General features: G+C 37.1%; 1 protein-coding gene across 2 annotated transcripts in view; it reads left to right on the top strand.

Moving 5' to 3' along the window:
- Positions 1-22,203, top strand: part of KDM7A (lysine demethylase 7A) — a 61,388-nt gene that overhangs the window by 13,491 nt on the left and 25,694 nt on the right. For both annotated transcript variants that reach the window (XM_063395558.1, XM_063395557.1), the window contains exons 2-6: positions 12,212-12,297; positions 18,221-18,338; positions 19,161-19,321; positions 20,958-21,099; positions 21,356-21,542. In XM_063395558.1, the coding sequence (XP_063251628.1) occupies positions 12,212-12,297; positions 18,221-18,338; positions 19,161-19,321; positions 20,958-21,099; positions 21,356-21,542 (694 nt within the window). The remainder of the gene's footprint in view (positions 1-12,211; positions 12,298-18,220; positions 18,339-19,160; positions 19,322-20,957; positions 21,100-21,355; positions 21,543-22,203) is intronic.

The following is a 22,203-nucleotide window of genomic DNA, read 5'->3' as shown; positions in this document are numbered from 1 at the left end:
AACTATTTCATGAGTTGAATTTTGAAGGCAAAAGAAGCTTTATTTCATGTACAGCTGTAGAGTCTCTGCTATTGTGAGTGTTAAGTTACTTAGTAGATGGCTCCTTTAAAACCAATCTGGGTAAGAAATATTTTAGTTAGGTGGTGAATTGTTTTTGGTGTAAGGAGCCAATTTAAAGGTGTTTAAAGCAGGCTGAAGCCAAGTTTACTGTTGCTGCAGTCTATAAAAGAAGCAAACAGATACACAGTAACCCAAGAATAAGAGATTTGCAGCAATGGAGTTTTAAGGCTGTGCTAACACTGGCTGCTGGTGCTACGATGTGGGAGACAGAAGAATGTGCCTCCTAATGTTGTTAGCAAAAAGTCCTATTTTCAAATCATTCCTGACATCATTTTTCAGTTGAAGTGGCACAGTTTAAAAACAATCATTAGTGTCCTAATCAGTGCCCTCAAGCAAGGAAGTCATTGTGGGTTTGTTGATGTTCGCCTCCAAATCTTCTTTTTATCACTGGAGATACTTGACAACAAGACAGATCTGATGGTGTCTACTGCCAGTGTTACTCAGGATGTCGTAAGCTTTGCAGACTGTGTATTGCATAAAATAACAGTGCTGATAGTACTTGTCAGGCTTCACAATCTTTTTAAACAGCTCATCTTTATTAGGCAATATGGTCTTTCTAAACAGCTCATGTTTATTAGACAACCGGAATAACCAGCTTGTACTCTCTCTGTAGGAGTCTGCAGTCCCTGCACTTTGTAGATGAGGAGCATTCAACACTTCTAGCTGTTGAGAAGGAGATGGAGCTGCTGAACACATACCAAAATTCCCAAATGGATTAAAAAGTGCTTAGAGTGCAGATTGCCTAAAAGAGGTGGTTGAACTAATATTAGAGACACTTGTTACATAAAAATGATATAATAAATGGGGTTTTTGTGAGACTTGGGTGTAGGTAATTATGGAATTTAGAAACTGCTGAGAGTATGCAAATCAGTGAGCATGCAAGAACCATTGGTGACATATTGTTTGATCAGTCTCTAAAAGCACAAGTATCTTCTGACTTCAGAGTGGTCCTCATGTGTCTCTAAAACTAGAAGGTGGGAATTTAGCTGAAGGTTTGTCCTTTAGATCCTCTCCTGCTTTACGGAAGACCGTGTATTATGTGGTTTAGAAATGTAGCTTCCAAACTGTTTGGATTATTTGTTTTATAGTTTCTGTTGTACTTCAGTGTATTACTGGAAACAGTGTAATTTTTGGATTGGTGGCAACTAATCTATTGGTAGAGGCATAATGTCATCCACCTGATGGGTACTTGCCTCAGCTACTCTGGTGGCTGGAGCTAGCGATAACAGGTCTCAAGGAACTGCTTAGATAATTCATCAGAGAAAGACTGGGAAGAAGCCAGACTAAGACCATTGTGCTAAGAAACCTTGGTTCATATATGACATCTAGTGCCAATGCATGTCTCTCTTGGACTCAATAATGCCACTCTTGATGCAGGGTGTGGGGTTAAAGCTGAGGAGGTTTTTCAGTTGTAGGCAGGGATGATCCCTGCAATCTCATTGGTACACTATAGGCAATTTATCTGTTACGCCACCCTAGTTCTGAGTCTTAGTGAATAATGAAGTCCCAACAGTAGATCTGGCCAGGTCCAGTGACTTTCACTAAGAGGAGCAGTCCTACTCCCCATGTCCCTCACTCCAGCTTATATCGTCCTCTTCCCTCTCTCATGGATTGCCTGTGACAGTTGCCCAACTGTGCTGTAATCTGACTTGATAAACAGGCAAAAGACTGGCTAGGTTAGTTTCTGTCAGATCAGTGAATAAAAACAGGTTGCCTTGTAACCAGGCAAGTGTCAGGGCCATTGCAGAGAAGGTGAGTGGGAGTGCTTGCTTGGAACGGAAAGGGTAACCTGCCTCTTCCAGTGGCTGCAAGCCATTGAATCAGTGCCAGCTATGTCATGTAATTGCTTCCTAAGATTTGTTTGTCATTTTGGATTGAACCTCAATTTCCCTTCACAGGATGTGTTTTTATAATTCTATTAATTTCTATCTTTTTTTTCTTCCCTTCCAGTGCCCTCTCTCTTTGAAACAAGTGCCTAATATGTCTTTTCTGTGTATAAAAGGCCCTTACTCTACATGGTAGGAAACTACACTGGAAATGGAACTGAAATTCCTGTTGATGAAGTCAAAAGAGTTGGTTGGGATGCAAGTTGGGATGCAAGTTAAAACCATACAATATGCAGTACTTCATTGAGATGGCTAGTGAGAATTGACAGGATTCTGTGCACAAGTAGGAGCTAAGGAAGATTGGGACAAAAAGCTAAGAATCTAGAAGTTGAGGAAGGCAAGTGAGTGTAGACTGTATATCAGAATTGTTAAGGTCAGAAAAGACCTTGTAAGATCATTTGAGTCTAGCCATCAAACTATCACTGTCATGATCACCACTAATCCATGTCTCCAAGAGCCACATCCATGTTTTTTGAACACTAAGAGGTGGTGATTTCATTTTCTATATATATGTATATACACACACATATGTATACACACACAGACATATATAATTAGGGACATGTAATAAGCAGCTTTAATTTGCTGTGCTAATGTTGTCATGGTTGCTTCACTCCTGAATGAGTGAACATTTAATTAACTTGTATACTGATTTCTCTTTTTCACTCTTTTGTTACCTCAAGCTTGGGATATTTCTTCCTTGTTTCTATTGGGGAAATAATGGTAGCAATTTTGGGTAGTAGTTTGTTCTTCAGCAGAATACAAGCACATGGAGGTGCTCAGGTAAGATGTCTGTTTCAAGATGGGTATGGAGGCAGCTTCAAATGGTTGAAGATTTTGTAGTGTGATTGGGGTTTTTTTGTAGTTGCTGGTTTTTTGTTTTATAGAATTGAGACAAGAATGTTAATTCTGCCTTTAAACCCTCTGATTTGAAGGTATTATTTAAAGTACTTAATTTTTTGCCTATTTTATGTTCAGGTTGTTGGGGTTTTTTGGGGTTTTTTTTGGTTGTTTTTTTTTTGTTTGTTTGTTTGTTTGTTTTGTTTTGTTTGTTTGTGTGTGTGGTTTTGCTTTTTTTTTTTTTTTAAATAAGCATAATTAGAATAATCCTCTCTGGGAATTGAAATAAGCCAAATTACCTAAATAAGATGTCGTTATGTGTCAGGGCGGTTTACTAGGTTCTGTTTTATCTTAGAGGGGAAGAGGTTAACTGTTGACTTGGAGCCTTGAGGAGGAGATAAAAATACATAATTGAAGAACTTTCTTAGTCACCTAGAAAACCATTGTCACTAGTATATAGAGAAGCAGTTATCCTCTCTTTTTGATTTGCCCTTTCAGTGCCCTCTTCCTCTAAACCAGATCACTAATATGTGTTTTCTTCTGTGTGTTTAGGGCCCATAGTACTTAATGCTGCTGTCACAGACTGTGCATTATAACCAGGACTGAAATTCATGCTGGCTGTGGTCAGATAAATCGGGACTCCAGAGTTCCTAGAATTAATTGAAATCCAATGTTAATCCTTTTTCCTGCATCAGTCGTGGGAAGGACAGGATAGTTCTCATTTATTTCAACAGGCTTCAAGCTGTTGCAACTTCACTAAGACAGTGCCTGAAGTCAGATTGGACTATTGTTCCTTCTCTTTGGTGTCAGTCTGGCCATGCTGCGAAAATGAATGGAGAAAGAGGAGTCTGAACTGCTGTAGAGACTCTTTCTGCATTCCTGAGCAGTGTGCTTTGCTTCATATATGTAGGGTTACACAGATTACTGGTTTTGAAGTGCTAAGAAGAATTTCTTCATGTCAGATCAATGTATATTTTTTCTTTCTTTCCTACAAATCTTGTGTCATGATTCACTTCCTGGTATCATCTTTGTTTTTCTCAATAGTTTCACACTGAAGTAAGGCCTTCAGCTATCACAGCTGCTTTTAAAATGCCTTTTTTCCCCCCTCTGCTCTCACTGACAAGTTGTTTAGTTTTGAGGTCTGCTGCAATTTTCTTAAATGTTATGTATTTGATTGGCTTGAGGCAGCTTATTTTGCCAGAATCTACACTAGAAGATTCAGGTTTCTTCAGACCTTCATGTCTGTAAAACACTGTTTTTAAAATGACCCAAACAGAATTAATTGTAAATACTGTTTTAAAGCAGCTTGATTCAATCAGTCTGGTTGGGAAGAATAAGTAGAAATCTCATTTGGCATAGGAAGGATGAAGAATTTGCTATATGCTTAATAGGCAATACTAAACAGAAGGAGTACATCAAAAGTACTTCAGTAATGTTAACTTGGCTCTATCAGGAAACTGTCAGTAGGAAAAGTAACTTCTCATAAAGCCACTACACATAATACATGATGGTGGCTGCCATTATGGATTAACCTGGACCGTGTGTCTTCCTAGAAGTCATGCATTGTAGTGAAAAGGTTGTTTGACCTCAGTGTGTATTTTTGCAGATAAAGCTGTTTGGATTTTCTAAGCATGCAATCATTTGACTTCGGTTTAAACTGTCATTTGACTTGATTTTGCTTAAATTCCTGATAGTTACATAAAATGCTTGTGTAGAAAATCAGCTTTCCACACAATCTTTTCACCAATAATTAGAAATAAGAACATGTTGATTATGCCAAATATTCAGTTGTCAAAGTATTTTCTAAGTAATGACTCTCTTACCTTCATTCTAGCAATTTAAATGAATTAAACTCACTGTACTGAAAAAGCAGATCTTGGAAAAAAAAGTGTTGAGTTTCAAAACCATACAAGTTTGTTTTCAGACTAGACTGGAATGGAAGAGTCCATTGTGGAATGGAAGCGTTGGTTACAAATAATCACTGTTTTTTCTCTGAGAGTTGAGGTAACATGATTATTATGTTGACTATGTGGCTGCTTTCTCAATGCAGTAAGAGGGTTTGTTGTATTTGTAACTGAATCTATTTCATTATGTAACTTGATAGCTTTGTTCCATTGACCATAATTTTCCTATTAGGTTTCTAAAAATGGATTTTACATTTCAAAATCCATTCTTTAGAATTAAGCTTTCCTTGACAAGATGGCGTATACTGGTTTTTTTTTTTATTTTAATCTCTGTGCTGTGAGGGAATGTAAAACACTGTTACTTGAGAAGGAAATTATGTATACTGATTTTCTTTCTCAATGGAAAAATGTGCAAGAGTATTGCCATTAAATTGCCATTGTCTGAAAGGACACTAGCATCACTATCAAACTTTAAGTTTTATTTCAGAAGGTGCAGGAAGTCTGAGCCATTGGAAGGTCCTTTGGAATTCAAAATAGATCATATACCTGTCTGCATGTTTGTTTTACTGCAATACCTCATTTCAGAGAAACATTACATAATTTAAAAGCAGTAGAGTTGAATTACATTAGGGAAGTCTAAACCTATGTAATGAACATTAACGTTTTTAATGTGCTATTTGATGGTTAATCATAAGTAGACCAAGGCCTCCTAGGACTTTGGAAGTATCAGAACAGATGTGTCTGAGCAATCAAAGGTCAGGGTCTCATGGATATTATTGCATGCAGCATTGTTGTTCTTGGGATTCTTATCTGTGTTGAAGGATGATGCAATATTTAATAAGTTTGTATATTTTTAGGTGTTTTGAGAATTTGCCCTACATGTCATTTTTCTGTCCTTTACAACTTTGTGGAATGTGTGTGAGTGAATGTGTACAAAAGCTATGTAAGCTGTTGGGCCAACATGCATATATTCTATATCTATCTTAAAAACATTGTGGGTTTGTTGGTTGATTGGATTTTTTTTTTCCTGGAGAAAATAGGTAACTTTGAGAGAGGACAAAGTTTGCTACAGATAGTGAAACAGAGTAACTGCAGTTAGGCAGTTCTTTGGCTTGTGTTTATATCAGTTTCTTCCTTTTAAAAGGTATTTTGTTTTGCAAAGTGAATATGGCAAAAGCAAAACCTCATATATTTTTATACTGAGTATGTTTTGTTTTGTAATTTAAGGCAGTAATTCAGTATCTAGTGTATAGAAGTTTGTCACTTTTCAGAAATTATTTAATTTCTGAAGTAAATCCTTCTAAGTTTGTTGTGATTCCAAAACTGTTACCATTCTTATCATGGTAAGATGAAGAGATAGTGGAAGGAAACACCAGATTTTTCATGTTGTTTTGTGGTTTCTTTTGGTCTGTTTTATTTTCTTTGGTGTAACTGCATGCATTTTGAAGGATGGGGCTGAAGGGGAAATCTGTCTAGCCTAAGGTCCAGATCTTAAAAGCTCACAACACTTATTTTAAGTTTTAATTTCTTCTTCAAATAAATTTCATTTTTTCATCTGTTCTTGTGCTCTGGGATGGTAGGGAGTCTGCCAATAGTATTGTCACAGTGACTTTGTCTTTCTATTCCTAATTAAACATTTTAATATTGTCCCATAACAAGTGGCAGATGTGGCTGTTTGGTTTTGGCAGTGGCATCTTTAGTACTTCCATTGTTCCAACCTGTAAATATTGCCTATTTGGCATCCTTTTCCCACTTGGAAAGCATAGGCTTAAATTAAATGACTAACCAGAATTCCGTAAAATCTGCCACACAGACTTCCTACCTTATACTTTTATTTGCATTCGTGGGATGGAGTAGGAGAAGCTATTCTTTGCATAACTTGCAAGCTCACTACCTAATTTTGGCAATAATTACAATAGCTTTTTGGGTTTGTTATGCTCAAACAAATTAGGATTGAAAGCAGCAACTGCAGACCTTGTTACAGGTAAAATGAAAAGTTTGCTATAGTACTTGCCTCCTGCTTATTTGCTCACTATATTAATAGAAATAGCTCTCATCCTTGGTGATTTGAAATTCAGTATTAAAGCTTGATAGTAAAAAGTATATTATCAACATATGATTGCTAAACTGTCATCTTATTGTTTAGCAATCATTTTAGACAAAGTAGAGATGAAGTAACAGAATATTTTTATTTCTTCTTTATGGAATCTTACCATTAAGGTTTCTAAAACCTATCTAAAAAGTGAGTTGAGTAGCAGTTTTTTTTCTTTTGGATCAGCTTATGGAACTCACTTGTCATGTGGCTGCCTGATGGCTTAGATCTGGTGAGAGGAACAGTGGAAGCCCATGGTCAGGCAGTGGGAGGAAGGAGGGTGGGACCTTTTTTTCAGCAGCAACAGCTATGCACAGTTTAATGCTATGAGAAACTGGACTCTTCGGTAGTGACTTCAGTTTGGGGACAATTAAGGCTGTCCTGTTACTAAAGAGTCTTTGCCACCTCCAGCATTGCCTTGTTCCTGTCCTCATCACTGTTAAGATACAGCAGAGGCTCACTATCTATGTATCTTGGCTGGTCTGTGGGTGACTGGAAATTGAAAAAGGGTTTTGGCAATCTGCTCTGTCAGATAATAGGAAACATGCCTATACCCCTAGTAATTGTCTATAGTTCTGTATTCTTGGTAACAGGCAACATGTTTTAATACTCCCAGTATTTTTCCACTCTTGCAGGGTTTTTGTTCTTTTTTTGCCTACTGAATGTCAATACTTGTGCTTTTTTCCTCCTTTTACGGATTAAGCCTGCAGTGCTCACTGAGGCATATCAGGGAAAGGTTGTGGATGATGTGGAGGCAAAGGTGGACATGAAGAGCATGTGCTGAGTGCTTGCTCAGAAACAGCATGGTAGAGAAAGAAGGAGGTTGTCCACAGTGTTTATTCAGGGAGAATATAATGGCACCTTACAAAATGTAATTTTTAGTAATTTTGTAGCTTGGAAAAGATACAAGGTTTTGTGTTTAACTAATCATACTAGCAAGAGCCTCTAACCTGCATTTTTGCCGCACAGTGACGACAAAAAAGTCAGACTGTTCAGGTCAGACACTGGCAAACCAAGAGATCTTGGGTCCTGAACTTCATGTGTCCCAGTAATAAATAAGAAACTTTTAAAAACTGGCTTAGTTTTGAGCTGTAAATCAACATCTAATTGTAAAATAACTTCTATCCAACAATATCTGTTGAAGAAGTATTAGATATGCCTGTGATGGCCTGTCCTGTTTCCTCATCTGCTGGGTGAAGGTTAATAGGTTCAAGGTATTGTGCTGGTGTGGAGAGAAATGGAAGCTATTGTGGGAGACATCCTAAAAAGTCTAAGTGCACCTAGAAAGATGAGCCTGTTAGATTTGCACATGCTGCTGAAAGAGCTGGAAAAGGACCTTATGGAATTGAAGCAGTAGGGGGAAGGAACAGAAGAGGGGATCCAAGAGGATGATGTCCCATGTACAACCTAGCTTCTTGACAAATTAGCTCTTTTCTCTGTTGATGGTGATTCATCTGTTTTCTGTCGTCTGTTTATTAGATCATTGAGAATTGCTTGCATCTCTCAATTTTCAATATTTTGTTCTCAATATGCCTCATATACAGGAAATCTCGGAAGTTTCCTAGTAGAAATATCTTCTTGGTTTAATCTAGGAATTAAAGTGGGAAAATAGGCATCCACACTTCACTCATTTCTTAACTTTTGTAGTGCTTTTTTTGTGTAAACATGTCCTTTTACATCGGGAATATTGTATAATGATAGGGTACATATACTACTTGTTTTAATAAATTAGTTTTTAAAGTAGTCATATACCCTTAAGAACACTGAAAATAAGACCTTCGATCAAGAGTGCTTTGGATTTTTTTTTTTCTTAAACTGGGATTCTTTCAGTCATGCCACCAAAGGCAGTTAAGCAATCTCTAAAATGTTGTGGTTGTGCTTGATAATATCAGAAGCAGGGAAGAGAAAAGCCAGGCTGGATTGAGAGCAAGCAGGTATTAGATGCAGAAGGTGCAGCAGCCTCTGTGGTGACTGACATGGATCCAATATTTATTCACACTGCTGCTGTAGGAGAGATGTGCCAGGTGCCTTTGTTGGCTTACGATATACAGCCATGCAGTCTCTGGGGATAATACTTCCTGTGACTGTCTTGGACTAATGCAAACTCCTTGTACAAGACATTCCAGCATAACTGTGAAACAGTTGTTTAATCTGTCATTCTGAATTATGGGTACTCATCTCTTAAAATCTAAATTAATAACAATACTGAGGAGGAGAACAGCCTCTGCAGGACTTCCCCCTGTGCTGTGAAAGAAGCCTTATTTTCCCTTTACCAAAAAGCAGAGGTCTACTGGTAGTTGTCAGAAGGTGAAGTTCTCTTCCGATTGTTTTTTGTTTACACTTGCTACTTTTACATAGCTACAAATGTAATGATCAAATGGAAAGCTGATACTAAATCAAAAACATGCACACACACCTTCTAATGAGACCTAAGTTGGGAGAATGGGTTCCTCAAAGTTGTTGTAGCAAGGGATTTCTTCAGATACTGGGGATGGGCATGTTCTTGTGTGTGAAAAAACTTAGCACTTCCCAAATCTTCTGCTACCTCTTGTTCACTTTCCCTTGATGATACCGTGGGAAGTTTGGAGTGTCTGACCACGCCAAGACTGATTTAATGGAATCTATTTTTAACTAACTTTTTTCTACTTTGCTCCTTCTAGAGCATTGCATGTGAAATTTGGCCTGGTTAGCCTTTCCACCTTCACGAACAGAATTAAAGGTGTATTTTTGCATAGTCTTGTACCACTGATTTTTTTTTTAATTAGTATTATTTTATTTTATTGTCTAATACTGTAAACTCTCCACTATTCCTGGGGATTAGTGTGTGACCTCCCTGTAGGAGATGAGCAATTCAGAAACAGGTAATATATACTCAAGACATTTCAACCCAAATGGATTGGGTTGATTGCAAGGTGAAGGGTAATAATATTTCATACAGGAAAACATCAGTGGATTGGGAGTGTTGCAGTGTTTGAGTATGTTAATGTTTTCCAGGCTCTCTGCTACCTCTTGGTGACCTTGTTTTGACGCTTGAGGTCTGAAGTTGCATTTACCACAGTGATTGATTGCTTGCTTGTAGCCAGAGTGATTAATGTCAGGTTCATCTGTGTATGTTGAAGAAAGGGACGCAGGGAAGCGACTTGTAATGGTGCTGTGTGTGATTGATGTGCTCCGTGGCATCCTTGGCAATGCTTGTTCGTGCAGGTGCTGGCACCTCGTTTGCCCTTTGCTTCAGTCAGGCATCTGCTGCTGGATTCGCTTCCATAATCTCCAGTTAGTGTTTTGTGTTTCCAGTGCTGAGTTTACAGGATAAATAGTAGACTGAAAATGTTTGCTTCCCTTATTGAGTGGATATTCCAGACACTATAATACCATACAAAATCCCATGTGCCTTCATGAAAGGTTATGGAGTTAATCGTTAGTATTAAGCCTGAAAATTAAGCTGAAATTCAGTTATCTGTAACATTCTGTAAGAGACAATAGAATTAAGATTCTTAAATGGAATAGGACAAGTAGTTGTCAGAGCTATTTTTACTATATTTTTATGCAAAGTTCTTACTGTTAGCAAGATAATCTAATTGGAATGATGATGAATGTATCAGATAAACAGCAAGAAAAAGGGAAGGGAATAAATGAAGTGCAAACTTGATCAAGATACAGTTCAACATAAATATCTTTAGCTGTTTAAAATTAGGAATTTGGCTAAAATAATGAGATTGCTAAAGATGTATAAAACCAGCCTTCTGATTTGAGGCTTTTAGAGTGTACATTTTTAAATGATTTTCTTATAATGCATAGGATTATGAGTCATTCATCTATTCTATAAAAAGAGAGAGAACACAAGCAGAAGGAAATGGGACATGCATTTTTAAAGACTGCTTCTGCCTTCCTTTTTGTTTATATGTCAGCTGGATTTTCATGTAATAATGATTCTTGTAGCTGTGGTCTTAAAGCAGATGCTAAATATTGCAAGAATTGCGATGAACTATGGCAGCTGAGTTTTGTATTTAGATTTTAAAATAGTATGCATATAAGAAAAGCTAATTTCTGGATTTCGTGTGGTATGTAGGGAGTGGGGAGGTAGAACTAGATGAGTGTTTAGAGGGAACTCAGAATGCACTTCCCGTTGATAATGTGGAGATGCTCTTCAGTTTGAGATTGGATTTGCTCATTGTGCTTTCAGTGCTAGACTGTTTCTTGTATTGTTTTGGCAGCATGTACTGACACTTGCTGGAGCGTGTCAGCAGTTTTGGCACAAGGCTGCTGAGGAAAAGACTTTGTGTAGCTGGATCATTTCAAAGCTGCAGTGTTTAAGTACTGATTGCACTTGATATGAAATGGGTTACGTGACTGGGCTGCTGTTCCAGTTCTTACATTGCTAGAATGCACTGAGTGTACATACCTAATTTTAGTGTAAATGTTCAGGGTTGTAGTCTTTTTTTCTGTATTAACTGGAAAGTCAGCAATTTTGTAAGTGTCAGTGAACTTTTCAGAGGACGAAGAACTCTGCCAGGATTTAGACCAGCAAGCAGGGATTACTTGTTTTTTTCCTTAAGAACTTTGTGCAAAAGTACATGTTCTCCAATTAACCTCTAGTGTTTCAGCTTCTAAGAAAATGTACTTCATTGACTTTAGAATTGTATTGTTAAGGTATCAGTAGAGCAGATACCTTGTCCTGACTCTTGTAAAGATTTTGCTTTTAATCACATTTTGACTGTTTTAGCTGGAAAAAAATATGCACTGAGAAAACATTACATCTCTCAAGTGCTCTTTAAAATAACTTGCTGCTATTTTAAACCAAGAACAGTTCTACTAATTTATTTCTGTGCTCACTTGTGTAGCTTACGAAGCCAGTTCTATTGTAAAGATTTCAAGAATAGCACCAAAGTATTCTTCATTAATTTGTCTTGGGGAGTAGGGGTCAGTTATGTGCATTTGCAGAAAGAAAAAGAAAGACACGGAAAATATCTGTTATCTCTTCTGTAAATTAACAGTACATAAGCCTCAGATGTTTTTTTTAGCTTATAGCTTCTGTGAGGAAATTGCTTGAATGATTTTGTATAAACTGTTTCCTGTAATTAGGATCAAGGTTTTGGGGGGTAATGATGTATGTATTAGGGATTTGCTCATTTTTAAAGGAATTTGATTCTTGTTTCCTGTCCATGATTTTTTTAAATGGCATTCTGTGTTCAGTGATAAATTATGACTCCAAATTTATGTGGCAGCCCAGTAGTTGAGATAATCTGGTATCTCATTATCATTTTGTAGAGTAAGCACGTTTTAATAAAACCCTAAGATTTAATTATTTTTTAGCTTGAAAAGTAAACCCTGTGTGCATTCTCATTAACATGTAAAAAATATTTTTCCAGCTGTGTTGGGGTAGAGGAGCACCATGCTGTTGACATTGATCTATACCATTGTCCCAACTGTGCAATTCTCCATGGACCTTCTCTAAGTAAGTATGGGTTATTCAAATTTCATCTTACATGTTTGGACTGTTTTCTTGCCATGTTCAACTGCAAAGGACTGTTCAGAAGAATATTCCAGATGAGTTTGATTATTTGGAAGGTACTGGTTCTACATGACTAACTCTGAGCTGATTAAAAACCTGCAAAACAAACAAACCATCTTGAAAGATTCCCTGATGTGGAGATGCAGATGGAATAAAATATAAGACACAGCTATAGATTGGAGAAATCAAAGTGCACAGAGTTATTAGAAAACAATCTGGACTTGACAGAGAGTGAGAGAATAAAAACGAGGGAATCATCATTAAAAAAAAAAAGGAAAACACAAAAGGTGGTTGCAAGGTTCCTGTGTTTTAATTACCAAAGTTCTGATAAATACCTAGGAAGGCAACTTTGAAAAAGTGTACAAGTTAGGCATCTTCCCGTTTGTGATGGTTGTAGGTTACATGCCACAGTAGTCAAACACAACTTTTCAATAGTGGCAGCAGAATATGAATATCCTGTGAGTGGTGTTTGTTTGTGCTTTTTTGTTGGTGGTTTTTGATTTTGGTGTTCGCCCCCACCATTTATGTTCTTGAAAGTTACACAATTCCAAATCTCAGGTTTCTAATTTGTAAACAAGGTTCCACCAAGGTCAAAATGAGTTGCTTGTTGCTCTGTACCAGACTCTTCCAGCGACATCTCTTCGATTCTCCTTTCAGTAGATAAATTTGCTGTAGAGATCTGCAGTGAAAAGAAGAAACATTATTTTGGTAACTATTAAAAGGATACTGCTTTATCCAACTCTCCAGATTTTCCCCCCATCTCCCCTTCTCAAATTGAAAACAGGGTTGTTTTCAATGTAAAAATAAATTTCACTTTCCCAACCATGAATTAAATTTCTATGTTCAGACCTGATAAGTATTTATAAGCAATGTGTCTTTACCCTCCAAGCACTGAGCATTTGTGTTTTCTAATGCAGGTTTAGTTGTGGGTTTTGTTGTTGATTTTGTTTGTTGTGGGGGGTTTTTGGTGGTATGTTGTTGTTGTTGTTGTTGTTTGTTTCTTTTGTTGTTGTTGTTGTTTTGGGGGTTTTTGGGGGGTTTTCTCCCTGAAGACACCACATAATGTTTTTATAGTCAGTGTTGACTTAAATAATGTTTTTAAATCTGAATTTACTTTACATTTAGAAATAAATTTAAAACCACCCTCAGTGATAGTTTTGTGGACTATGCACAAAGTGATTAAGCGTCAATTACTAATTTAATTAATACATGTTGCATGATATGTAGCTTCAGTAATATGTGAGTTATGGTCTGTCAGCCAAAAGGTAAGATCAGTGCTGGTTTATGTGCTTGTAGTTTTTAGTACTCCAGTGGTCATTTTCAGTTCAAAATCTGCATGTTTGTCTTATAAATCAGAATAAAACAACACCCATTTTTTTTCCTTAACTTTCTGTCTCTTTTTTCCTGTGTAATAGAGGGACTAGGAAGAGGAGTAGACAAGAGATCATATCAGACTTTTCAAAATAATAAACTAGTAAATTTAAAACTTCTTTTCTTTTCTTGATTAGTGAGAACTAGTCTGCTTCACCCTTATACCTGTAAATAACCTTTCTTGTAAGTGCTGTCTCACCTGCAGCAATTAGACAGTGAGATAGAGGGATTTTGGTTTTGGAAGTCTTTTCAAAAAGACAAGAATCTGTGGTAAAAATTATCCTTGTTATTTCATATCGCCTCAAGTGTGTAGATCGTGTAGATTTAGTAGAAGCTTCAGACATGTCAGTTACCAACCCAAAGAGAGGTGATATAATTAAATATGTCTTCAAATTGGGTTTCATTAATTGTTCTCAGCTGTCAGAATCAAATCTATGGTAGTTTGTGGTTTGGGCCCTACTTCCTTCATTTTTTGAAGAGGGTGATAATGTCTCATGACTTCAGGTATTGCAGAAATGTTCCAGAGTACTTCAGTCATGTGAAATTATGTATGTAAGTTAAAAAAGCATTTTAATTTACAGCTTCATATTCTAAAATCACTTGGTCTAAGAGTTTTCAAAGAGACAAAAATTCAACTGTTGAAGAGGGCAAGTATATCTGTGGTTTCAACAGAGTACGTAATCAGATGAGGTAGTGCAAAAAATTTATTTAAAATATACAAGAAACACATACTTTACAGTACAAGTGGGTGGTTTCTTGCAGCATCCTACTAAATTAATTGTGTAAAAGTCCTACAAAAAATTGCGTAAAAAAGTAAAAATTGTGTGAAAGCTACAGCATAGTTAGACGAAAATATGAAATTAACAAATTTGAAAGAACAAATTTACAAGACCTTTAGTAAGCAGCAGTGTGTATAAAATGCAAAATAATGAATCCTAAAATCATAAGTACTTTGAAAAGAGAACAATTAAAAATTAGTAATATGCTGTGGAGGGGTTTTTTTTTAGATTATTTGATTTAGGGTATTCATATTCATTTTGTTAGTTTCAAAGTTTTCTCAGTGATCCTTCAGTCTGAAAATGCTCTGTTTGCACGAATGCTGTGAGTCAGATGTGTCACCAGCTTGTAGTGTCCAGAGCTCTGAGAAAGCACAGCGTTCAGTAAATGCTAATAAGACTGTAGTTGTCAGGAAGTTTCTTTCTTTATCTGGTTTGCCCTTCTCAGTTCTGAAACTGTCCTCCAACCAGTATCTTTCTGTTTGGTATTCGTGCCCATGCTTGCTCTGAGCTGACAATGAGATGTGTACCAGGACTTAGCAAGGTATTCTGTGAGCGCTGTGTGCTCCTTAAAATTTTGCACTTTTCCTGTGCCAGCATTTCTCTTGCCTTTTTGGGCACTGGGAATCTCCAGTACCTCCTCCAAGACTTGGGGCCTCATTGTACACGTGTGCACCTCTTGATGGTCTCCATTTGGAGCCTAGCAGGTGGTGGTCTCTCAGGGAAATGGTCTGTTTGCCTAAGTAGAGACAGTTATTGGCCCCTTGTTTTGAGTGTAGGAGGAATGTAAATTAAAAAAAAACAGAAAAGTAATCTTTCCACTTAATTTTCATGAAAACTTCCAGCACACTCTTCTTTTTCTCACCCTCCCTGCTACTGTCTTGTATAGTTCTTAGTGTTGTCACAGCAGATTTTACCTCAATTCTTAGAAACACCAAGGGTGAACACTGGTTCCTTCCTTAATTTGAGCATTAGGATCCATTCAGTTGAAATGTTCATTTTTTGCAATTGTTTCTGTAATGTCTTAAGGGATTAATAAAGCTCTACAATTAAGGGATGTGTAAGCAGAGGAAGTTTTCATTACTTTTAGTGTTCTCTTATAAAAGGATGATGCTTTGTACATTGCCAAGTACAAGCAAAAGAATGATTTTATTTTCTGATTTCCAAGTGTTGGAAAGACAGACTTTAAAAAGTGTCTCTGCTATAAAATCTCTTAAGCAGCTGTATCATCTTACAATTTTAATGAGCTGTGGTAACAGCAGTGAATTTATGGGAAACTACTCTTTTGAAAATTAGTATTAGCCACTAATTTCTTGTATTATTATTTATGACTGAGAAAATAGCTTTGAAAACTTAATAAACCTGTCTTCATTATTTATGAAGTTTTACAGTATTTGGATAGTTGGCTCATTAAGCAGCACTAGTTTTCAGGTTAGCAAAGATCTATAAATGTCAGTTTATTCTCTTAAAAGTCTTCTAAAGGGTCCATGTTGTCATGTCTGTGGGAAACAGCACATCAATAGGAATTATTCTCTCTTATGTATAATGACTGTGAGATGTCCACTATTCCTGTATAACCAACTGTTTTTTCTGGAGAAGCAGCAATTTTTTTTTCTTTTTTAGAAACTATTTTCCCACTCCTCATACATCCTCAGCTTCCTATTACAGTGAGCTATGTTTTCAGTATTGCTAGTGCTTTTTTACATTTTGGGTGCATCATGACTTGGGTGAATTTAAGAATGAGCTCTTCCATGAAGCTCAAATTTGTATTAATGCAGTGATTTTGCTGGATGTTGTATTTCAGGCTGTGTGGCAGACAACTGTAAAACACTATTTGTGTTGACAAATAACATTAGCTTTTTCCTCTTCTGCGTTTCCTCAGCATATGTGACTAAATTTCTGTTTAATATTAGTGGTTAAATTACAGATCTGGTGTCAGTAAATCTTCTTGGGGCAATCTTCCAGTAGCAGCTGTCTGGCTGTGGAGCAGAGTTTGGTTTTTTTAGGAAAAACTGAAATGCAGCCATAAAATTACTGGACCCTTAGTGTCTTTCTTAGTACAGTAAGTGATAAAGGTAGGAAGTTCAGCACTCTTGGAATTTGTTTCCCAAATGGTGAGATGGTGAGCCCTTTCATAGAGGCACCTCTTGATGATTTAATAGAGCGTCTCAGCGTGTTGAGAGTTTGAGGATGAGAAATACAGGTTTATTTGTATAGAGAAGTGCTCCAAAGAGCAGTTTACTAACAAACAGATGATACAGCCAAGGGCTTCTGTTCAAGGCTGTAAGCTTGTGTTCTGTATAAATGAAGATGGAAAATGTGCAGTTGAGGAAGCTGAATCAATGGAATATCCATTATGAAATGATTTGTTGTGAAATTATGAAAATTGGAAGACAGGCAGTTAAGTTAACCACAATATCATAAGTCACTTTGTCCTCTCCTTCACTCAAGGTCAAAAAATTCAAATAGGAAGCTTTTGTATATAAGCTACATACAGCTTACAATGTTTTATAGAACATTTTCTGATATGTAAAGGGGGCTTGTAAGAAATAAGATGACTTTGTACTCAGATCTTCAGTGATAGGACAATGGATGATGGCTTTAAACTGAAAGAGAGTAGGTTTAGATTAAAGAAGAAATTCTTTACTGTGAGACTGGTGAAACACTGGCACAGGTTACCCAGAGAAGTGGTGGATGTCTCATCTTGGAAATGTTCAAGGCCAGGTCAGATGGCGCTTTGAGCAATCTGGATAGTGGAAGGTGTCCCTGTTCCTGCCAGGATGTTATAACAAGATGATCTTTAATGTCCCTTCCATCCCTAACCATTCTATGATTCTGTAAATGTACATACACTTTTTTTACACATACATTTTTTTCATTTGGGTATCTGACATTTGTCATGGGGAGATCAGCACAACAAATTTTTATGACAATGTCTAGTGTTTCAATTTCCTTGGCCCTTTAAGTATAAGAAATGGTTAGAAATGCAGTTTTGCTACTACTGAACTATGAGTTCCAGATTCCCAAAATTGTAATAGAGCTTTAATTTCTCCTTTCTTGTTTATTAAAATGCTGTAGCAGTGCATTAAAGCTTCAAACTGTTAAGAAGTTGTATGTCTTGGAGTGCAGTGGTTTTGTTACATGCAGTGTAAAGATCACACCTGCCCAAACAGTTTGCACACAAAACTGTAATGGAGACATAAGCAGTGGAAATGGTAGTGAATAGCAGTAATATTATCAGATCTGGATGTGGGCGTGCTTGTTGGATGTGATAGCACAGTGGGATTAAGTCTTGTTAACCTTGTGTGAATATGTAAAATGAATTCTCTGGCTATTCAAGAGGTGTGATTCTTTTGTTTATTAAAAAAAAAGTCTGATCTTTAAGAAATTAAAGTTTGTTTTGTAGCTGACTTTTTGGGTTTATATAGCTTTCAGGCTGCACCTGTTTAGTTGTGTTGGACTGTATATGGAGTCTTAAATTGTGTATAGTGTGCACTGAGATTTTCATATAGAAGGAGCTGTAAAAGTACAGAGAGTCCCTGTGTCTTGCATATTTCATTTGTTGGAAATAGGTAGAGTATCACCCGATTAAAAAAAAAATAAGGATTGTTAATCACAGTAATGTGATTGAAGCATGTCTGTCTCACTGATGGGGATAACTGCAAATTTGAGCTATCTGGTTTGACTAATACCATGTTTAATCCTTCTGAAACTTGTAGTGAAGAAGAGGAGAAACTGGCACAGACATGACTACACAGAGCCAGATGATGGCTCCAAACCAGTGCAGGCTGGAACACGGACCTTTGTTAAACAGCTGCGGGCTCGCTCTTTCCCAAGGTACAGCACCTTCCTTACATATTTTGGTGGGAAAACACAGTGAAATGTCATCTGAGTGTGTCTTAGAGGAAGTGACTAACATTTCTCTGCTTCACATAGTGAAGGTTGAGGATGACTTCCTCCTTCTTCAGAATTCTTCCCAGCACAGCCCTGTCTCAGATGGATACATTTGCCTTTCATGCAGTGGCTTCCTCTTTTCAGTTTGGCACTGGAATGGGTTGACTCTTGAGACTGCTGCTGGGTGGTCTAAGAGGTTTTGAATTTTAGGTTGGGGTTTTTGTTTTGTTTGTTTGGTGTTTGTGCTCTTACAGTCAGAATATTGTCTGTCTATTCCTGTAGTTCAGGAATAGTTCTCAGTTTCATTCCAAGTAACACAGAGTATTCACATGAGCTGGTATCTCCCCATTCTTGCATGCTTTAGAATAAATGGAGAAACGTGATTATGCTTTGATCCTGAGCTTGGCTGGCTATCTCACTGAAACATAATGACTTAAAATTCTTTAGAGCGTGGTGGTTCTTGTTAGCAAAATGTACTTTGATGCCTTCTCTGAGAATTCCTTATCCCCATCCTTTTAAGTTACTCTCTTCAGTCATACAGAAGGAGTATGAGTTTCAAGAGAATGCATTACAGTACAAGTTTCTTTTCTTCTTGAGGTTGTTTTCTTGGTCTTTTAGTTAAATGCTGAATAAAACAGTACTGTGTGTTTCTTTTGGATTCAGATGTAGCCATTCCCATCTGTCCTCCCCCAAACTGAGACTTTTTATTTCAATAGTGCTTGGAGGGTGCTTTTCTGCTAATACTCCATCCTTTCTTTCCACCAGTGCTGATGAAGTAATTTTGAAAATGCATGGAAGCCAGTTAACACAAAGATATCTGGAGAAGCATGGGTTTGATGTTCCCATTATGGTTCCTAAATTAGACGGTCTGGGACTCAGACTTCCTCCACCAACTTTCTCTGTTTTAGATGTGGAACGCTATGTAGGTAAGAGTCACTCTGGAGTATTTGTTAAAATTACTCTGTCTGTAAGTTAAAATAAATATTTGCATGATTATAAGAGCTTCCAGACTGCTAAATATTTATTCTAAATTCAAGACTAACAGAGAGTAAAATCAAAGCTATGGTTTGGAGTGGTTTTTTCTTCCTCCTTTTTTTATGTGTGTGTGTGTGTCTGTTTGGTACATGTATGATAAGACTACAGCCTTATGTCTTAACTTTCAAACCTATTAATTTCAGTGCAGGCTTTATGTAAAGTGCTGGGGTTTTTTTGTGCTGCATGTAAACCAAGGATAATGGGAATTGAATGAATCACTCCTAGGATTAAGAAGTTTAGTCATTGGTTAGACTATGACAAAACTTAATGTTTTGGACTCGGTAAATTGGCCTTTCTGAATTAAATCTTGCTGAAAAATTTCCTACCTTGACATCCTTTGCCAGGAGAGGCTTCTCAAGAATCAGTTCATTCTTATCAGATCTCTTAGCAGTCTGTAATTGTGCCAGCCTGATGTAAGTGTGCAGTACAGACACTGAGCCAACTGCAGCAGGACATTTCCTGTAACACATGTACAGAAGTCTGAGTGTGTTCTCATGATCAGCTAATGTAATGATGTCTGCTGAAAGCAGGTTTTCTGTTCATCAATATTCACCAGAATATGCAGTGTTGTCACCATTGTGATGATAAATGGTTATGTGTGTTCTGCCTTAAAGATTAATTATCATGGTGATATTTCTGAATCTTTTCTTCTGGATTACAGCCTCTTTGGATTCAGATAAAAACTTGATTGTCTCATCCTTGTACATACATTTTGACCTGCCAAGTTTTCCAGTTCAGGGAAAAAATTGGAATGCCACAGATTTACCTTCCTATTATTGAAATCAAAAGTAAGAAAACTGAATAAGTAGTGTCTCAGCTGGAATTTATCGAGACGATACAAACCTACAGTTTTAAAGTGAATATGTTTATAATATCCATCCAGGCGTGTTTCCAGCATTCCAAAATTACGTGTCAAATTTGGCCATTGTATATCTAAAAGGACATAAACCAGTTGCTGTTATAGTGGTGGTGTTAGTCCTTTCTCTTGGCTTGTCTAGTTCTCTAAATCTATCACTTCAGAACACATGGTGTGTAACCCCTTCTTTATTGTCATCAGAAATGAAACACACCCATGATTATTATTCAGTGAAATTACTGTGTGCTTGCAACTTGTGCATGTATGTAAGGAAGGTGGAGGTTTGGTAATGATTGATAGGAAAAATGAAAGAGATCTGCCTTGATAACTTCCTCTATGCTACTCTTGGCAATTGCAGCCATAAACCCAATTTTTTTTTTCTAACAGAAGCAGTCATTCTATACTACTCTTTCTTTTTGGTTAACCACAGGAAAGAGTATTTATTTTTAGAGTGTTTTCAGTTCTGTCCTTAGCTGATTATAGTAATTAAAGTTAAACCTAATAAAAAGTTGGTTTATACTGATCTGTCCCTCTTCCAAGAGAGTAATAACAGTAGTGGAGTTTTTCTGCAGAAATGTTTTGATAAAGACTGAAAAAAAGTTAATTTTCTCTTAGTACCTGAAATGTCTTTTATCTGTGATAGCCTTAAGAAAGTCATCCTGTTTTCACAGGTGGTGACAAGGTGATAGATGTCATAGATGTAGCAAGACAAGCAGACAGTAAAATGAAGCTCCATAATTACATTAAATACTTCACAAATCCTGACCGACCCAAAGTATTGAATGTGATCAGCCTGGAATTCTCGGACACAAAGTGAGTATTGACTTCAATTCCTTGAATATAGGAAGTGGTTTTCACTAAGCTGAACAATATGTGTAGGAATACAATGCCTGTAGTGGGAAAGACAGGAGGAGGTGTGTTTTATGTAGGCAGCCACTGTCATGTAATGTAGATATAAAACATATTTATTAGTTCATAACTAATGTCTTTGTAGGAAGCTGTCATTTAAAAAGAGGTGTACTTACTCCTGCTTGTATTAACAGTTCTTTGTTTGTTTGTTTTTTTAAAGGATGTCTGAATTAGTGGAAGTACCAGACATTGCCAGAAAGCTTTCGTGGGTGGAAAATTATTGGCCAGATGATTCTGTCTTCCCTAAGCCTTTTGTTCAGAAGTATTGCTTAATGGGTGTCCAGGACAGCTATACAGATTTTCATATTGATTTTGGAGGAACATCAGTTTGGTACCACGTTCTCTGGGTACGAATGCTTCTTAATTTACAGAATCACAGAATATGCTGTGTTGGAAGGAACCCATCAGGATCATCAAGTCCCACTCTTGGCCCTGCCCTGGACATGCCAAGAGTCACACCATGTGCCTGAGAGCACTGTCCAAATTCTTCTGGAGCTCTGTCAGGCTTGATGCTGTGACTGCTTTTCCAGGGAGCCTGTTCCAGTGCCCAGCCACCCCTTGGATGTCTATGACTGTGTGAAACAAAAGTTACTCAGTGTGCAGCCCTCTGTTCTGGCATTATCACCTGCATGAAATCTCGTGCTTGCAGCACTAAGGGAGGACCTTGAAAGTGAATTACTGATCTCTGGTGCTGCATTTTTATGCTTTTATTTTAGCAAGCCGTTGGTGACTTCTAGACAGTAATTGGTTGATCACTTTAGTAGACTTGTGGGGGATGTAATGAGGTTTTAGTAGGAAAAAATAATTGAATGAAAATCATTGACATACTCAACTTTTTGTCACAAATTTGACCATGTGAACATTGTAGAAGAGGCAAAGTGGTTTCATCTTCCATTTTCTCCTTTGGTAGGTGTGTGCATATCCATGAATTATTTATAAAAACTGGATTATTTTGTTTCCATTGAAAAGTTCTGGTTGATTTCTTTGCTTGCTTTAAATCACAAGACA

This window comes from Prinia subflava, chromosome 4 (assembly GCF_021018805.1).
Source record: "Prinia subflava isolate CZ2003 ecotype Zambia chromosome 4, Cam_Psub_1.2, whole genome shotgun sequence".
Lineage (NCBI taxonomy): Eukaryota > Metazoa > Chordata > Aves > Passeriformes > Cisticolidae > Prinia > Prinia subflava.
This window is presented reverse-complemented; position numbering and strand designations above follow the sequence as displayed.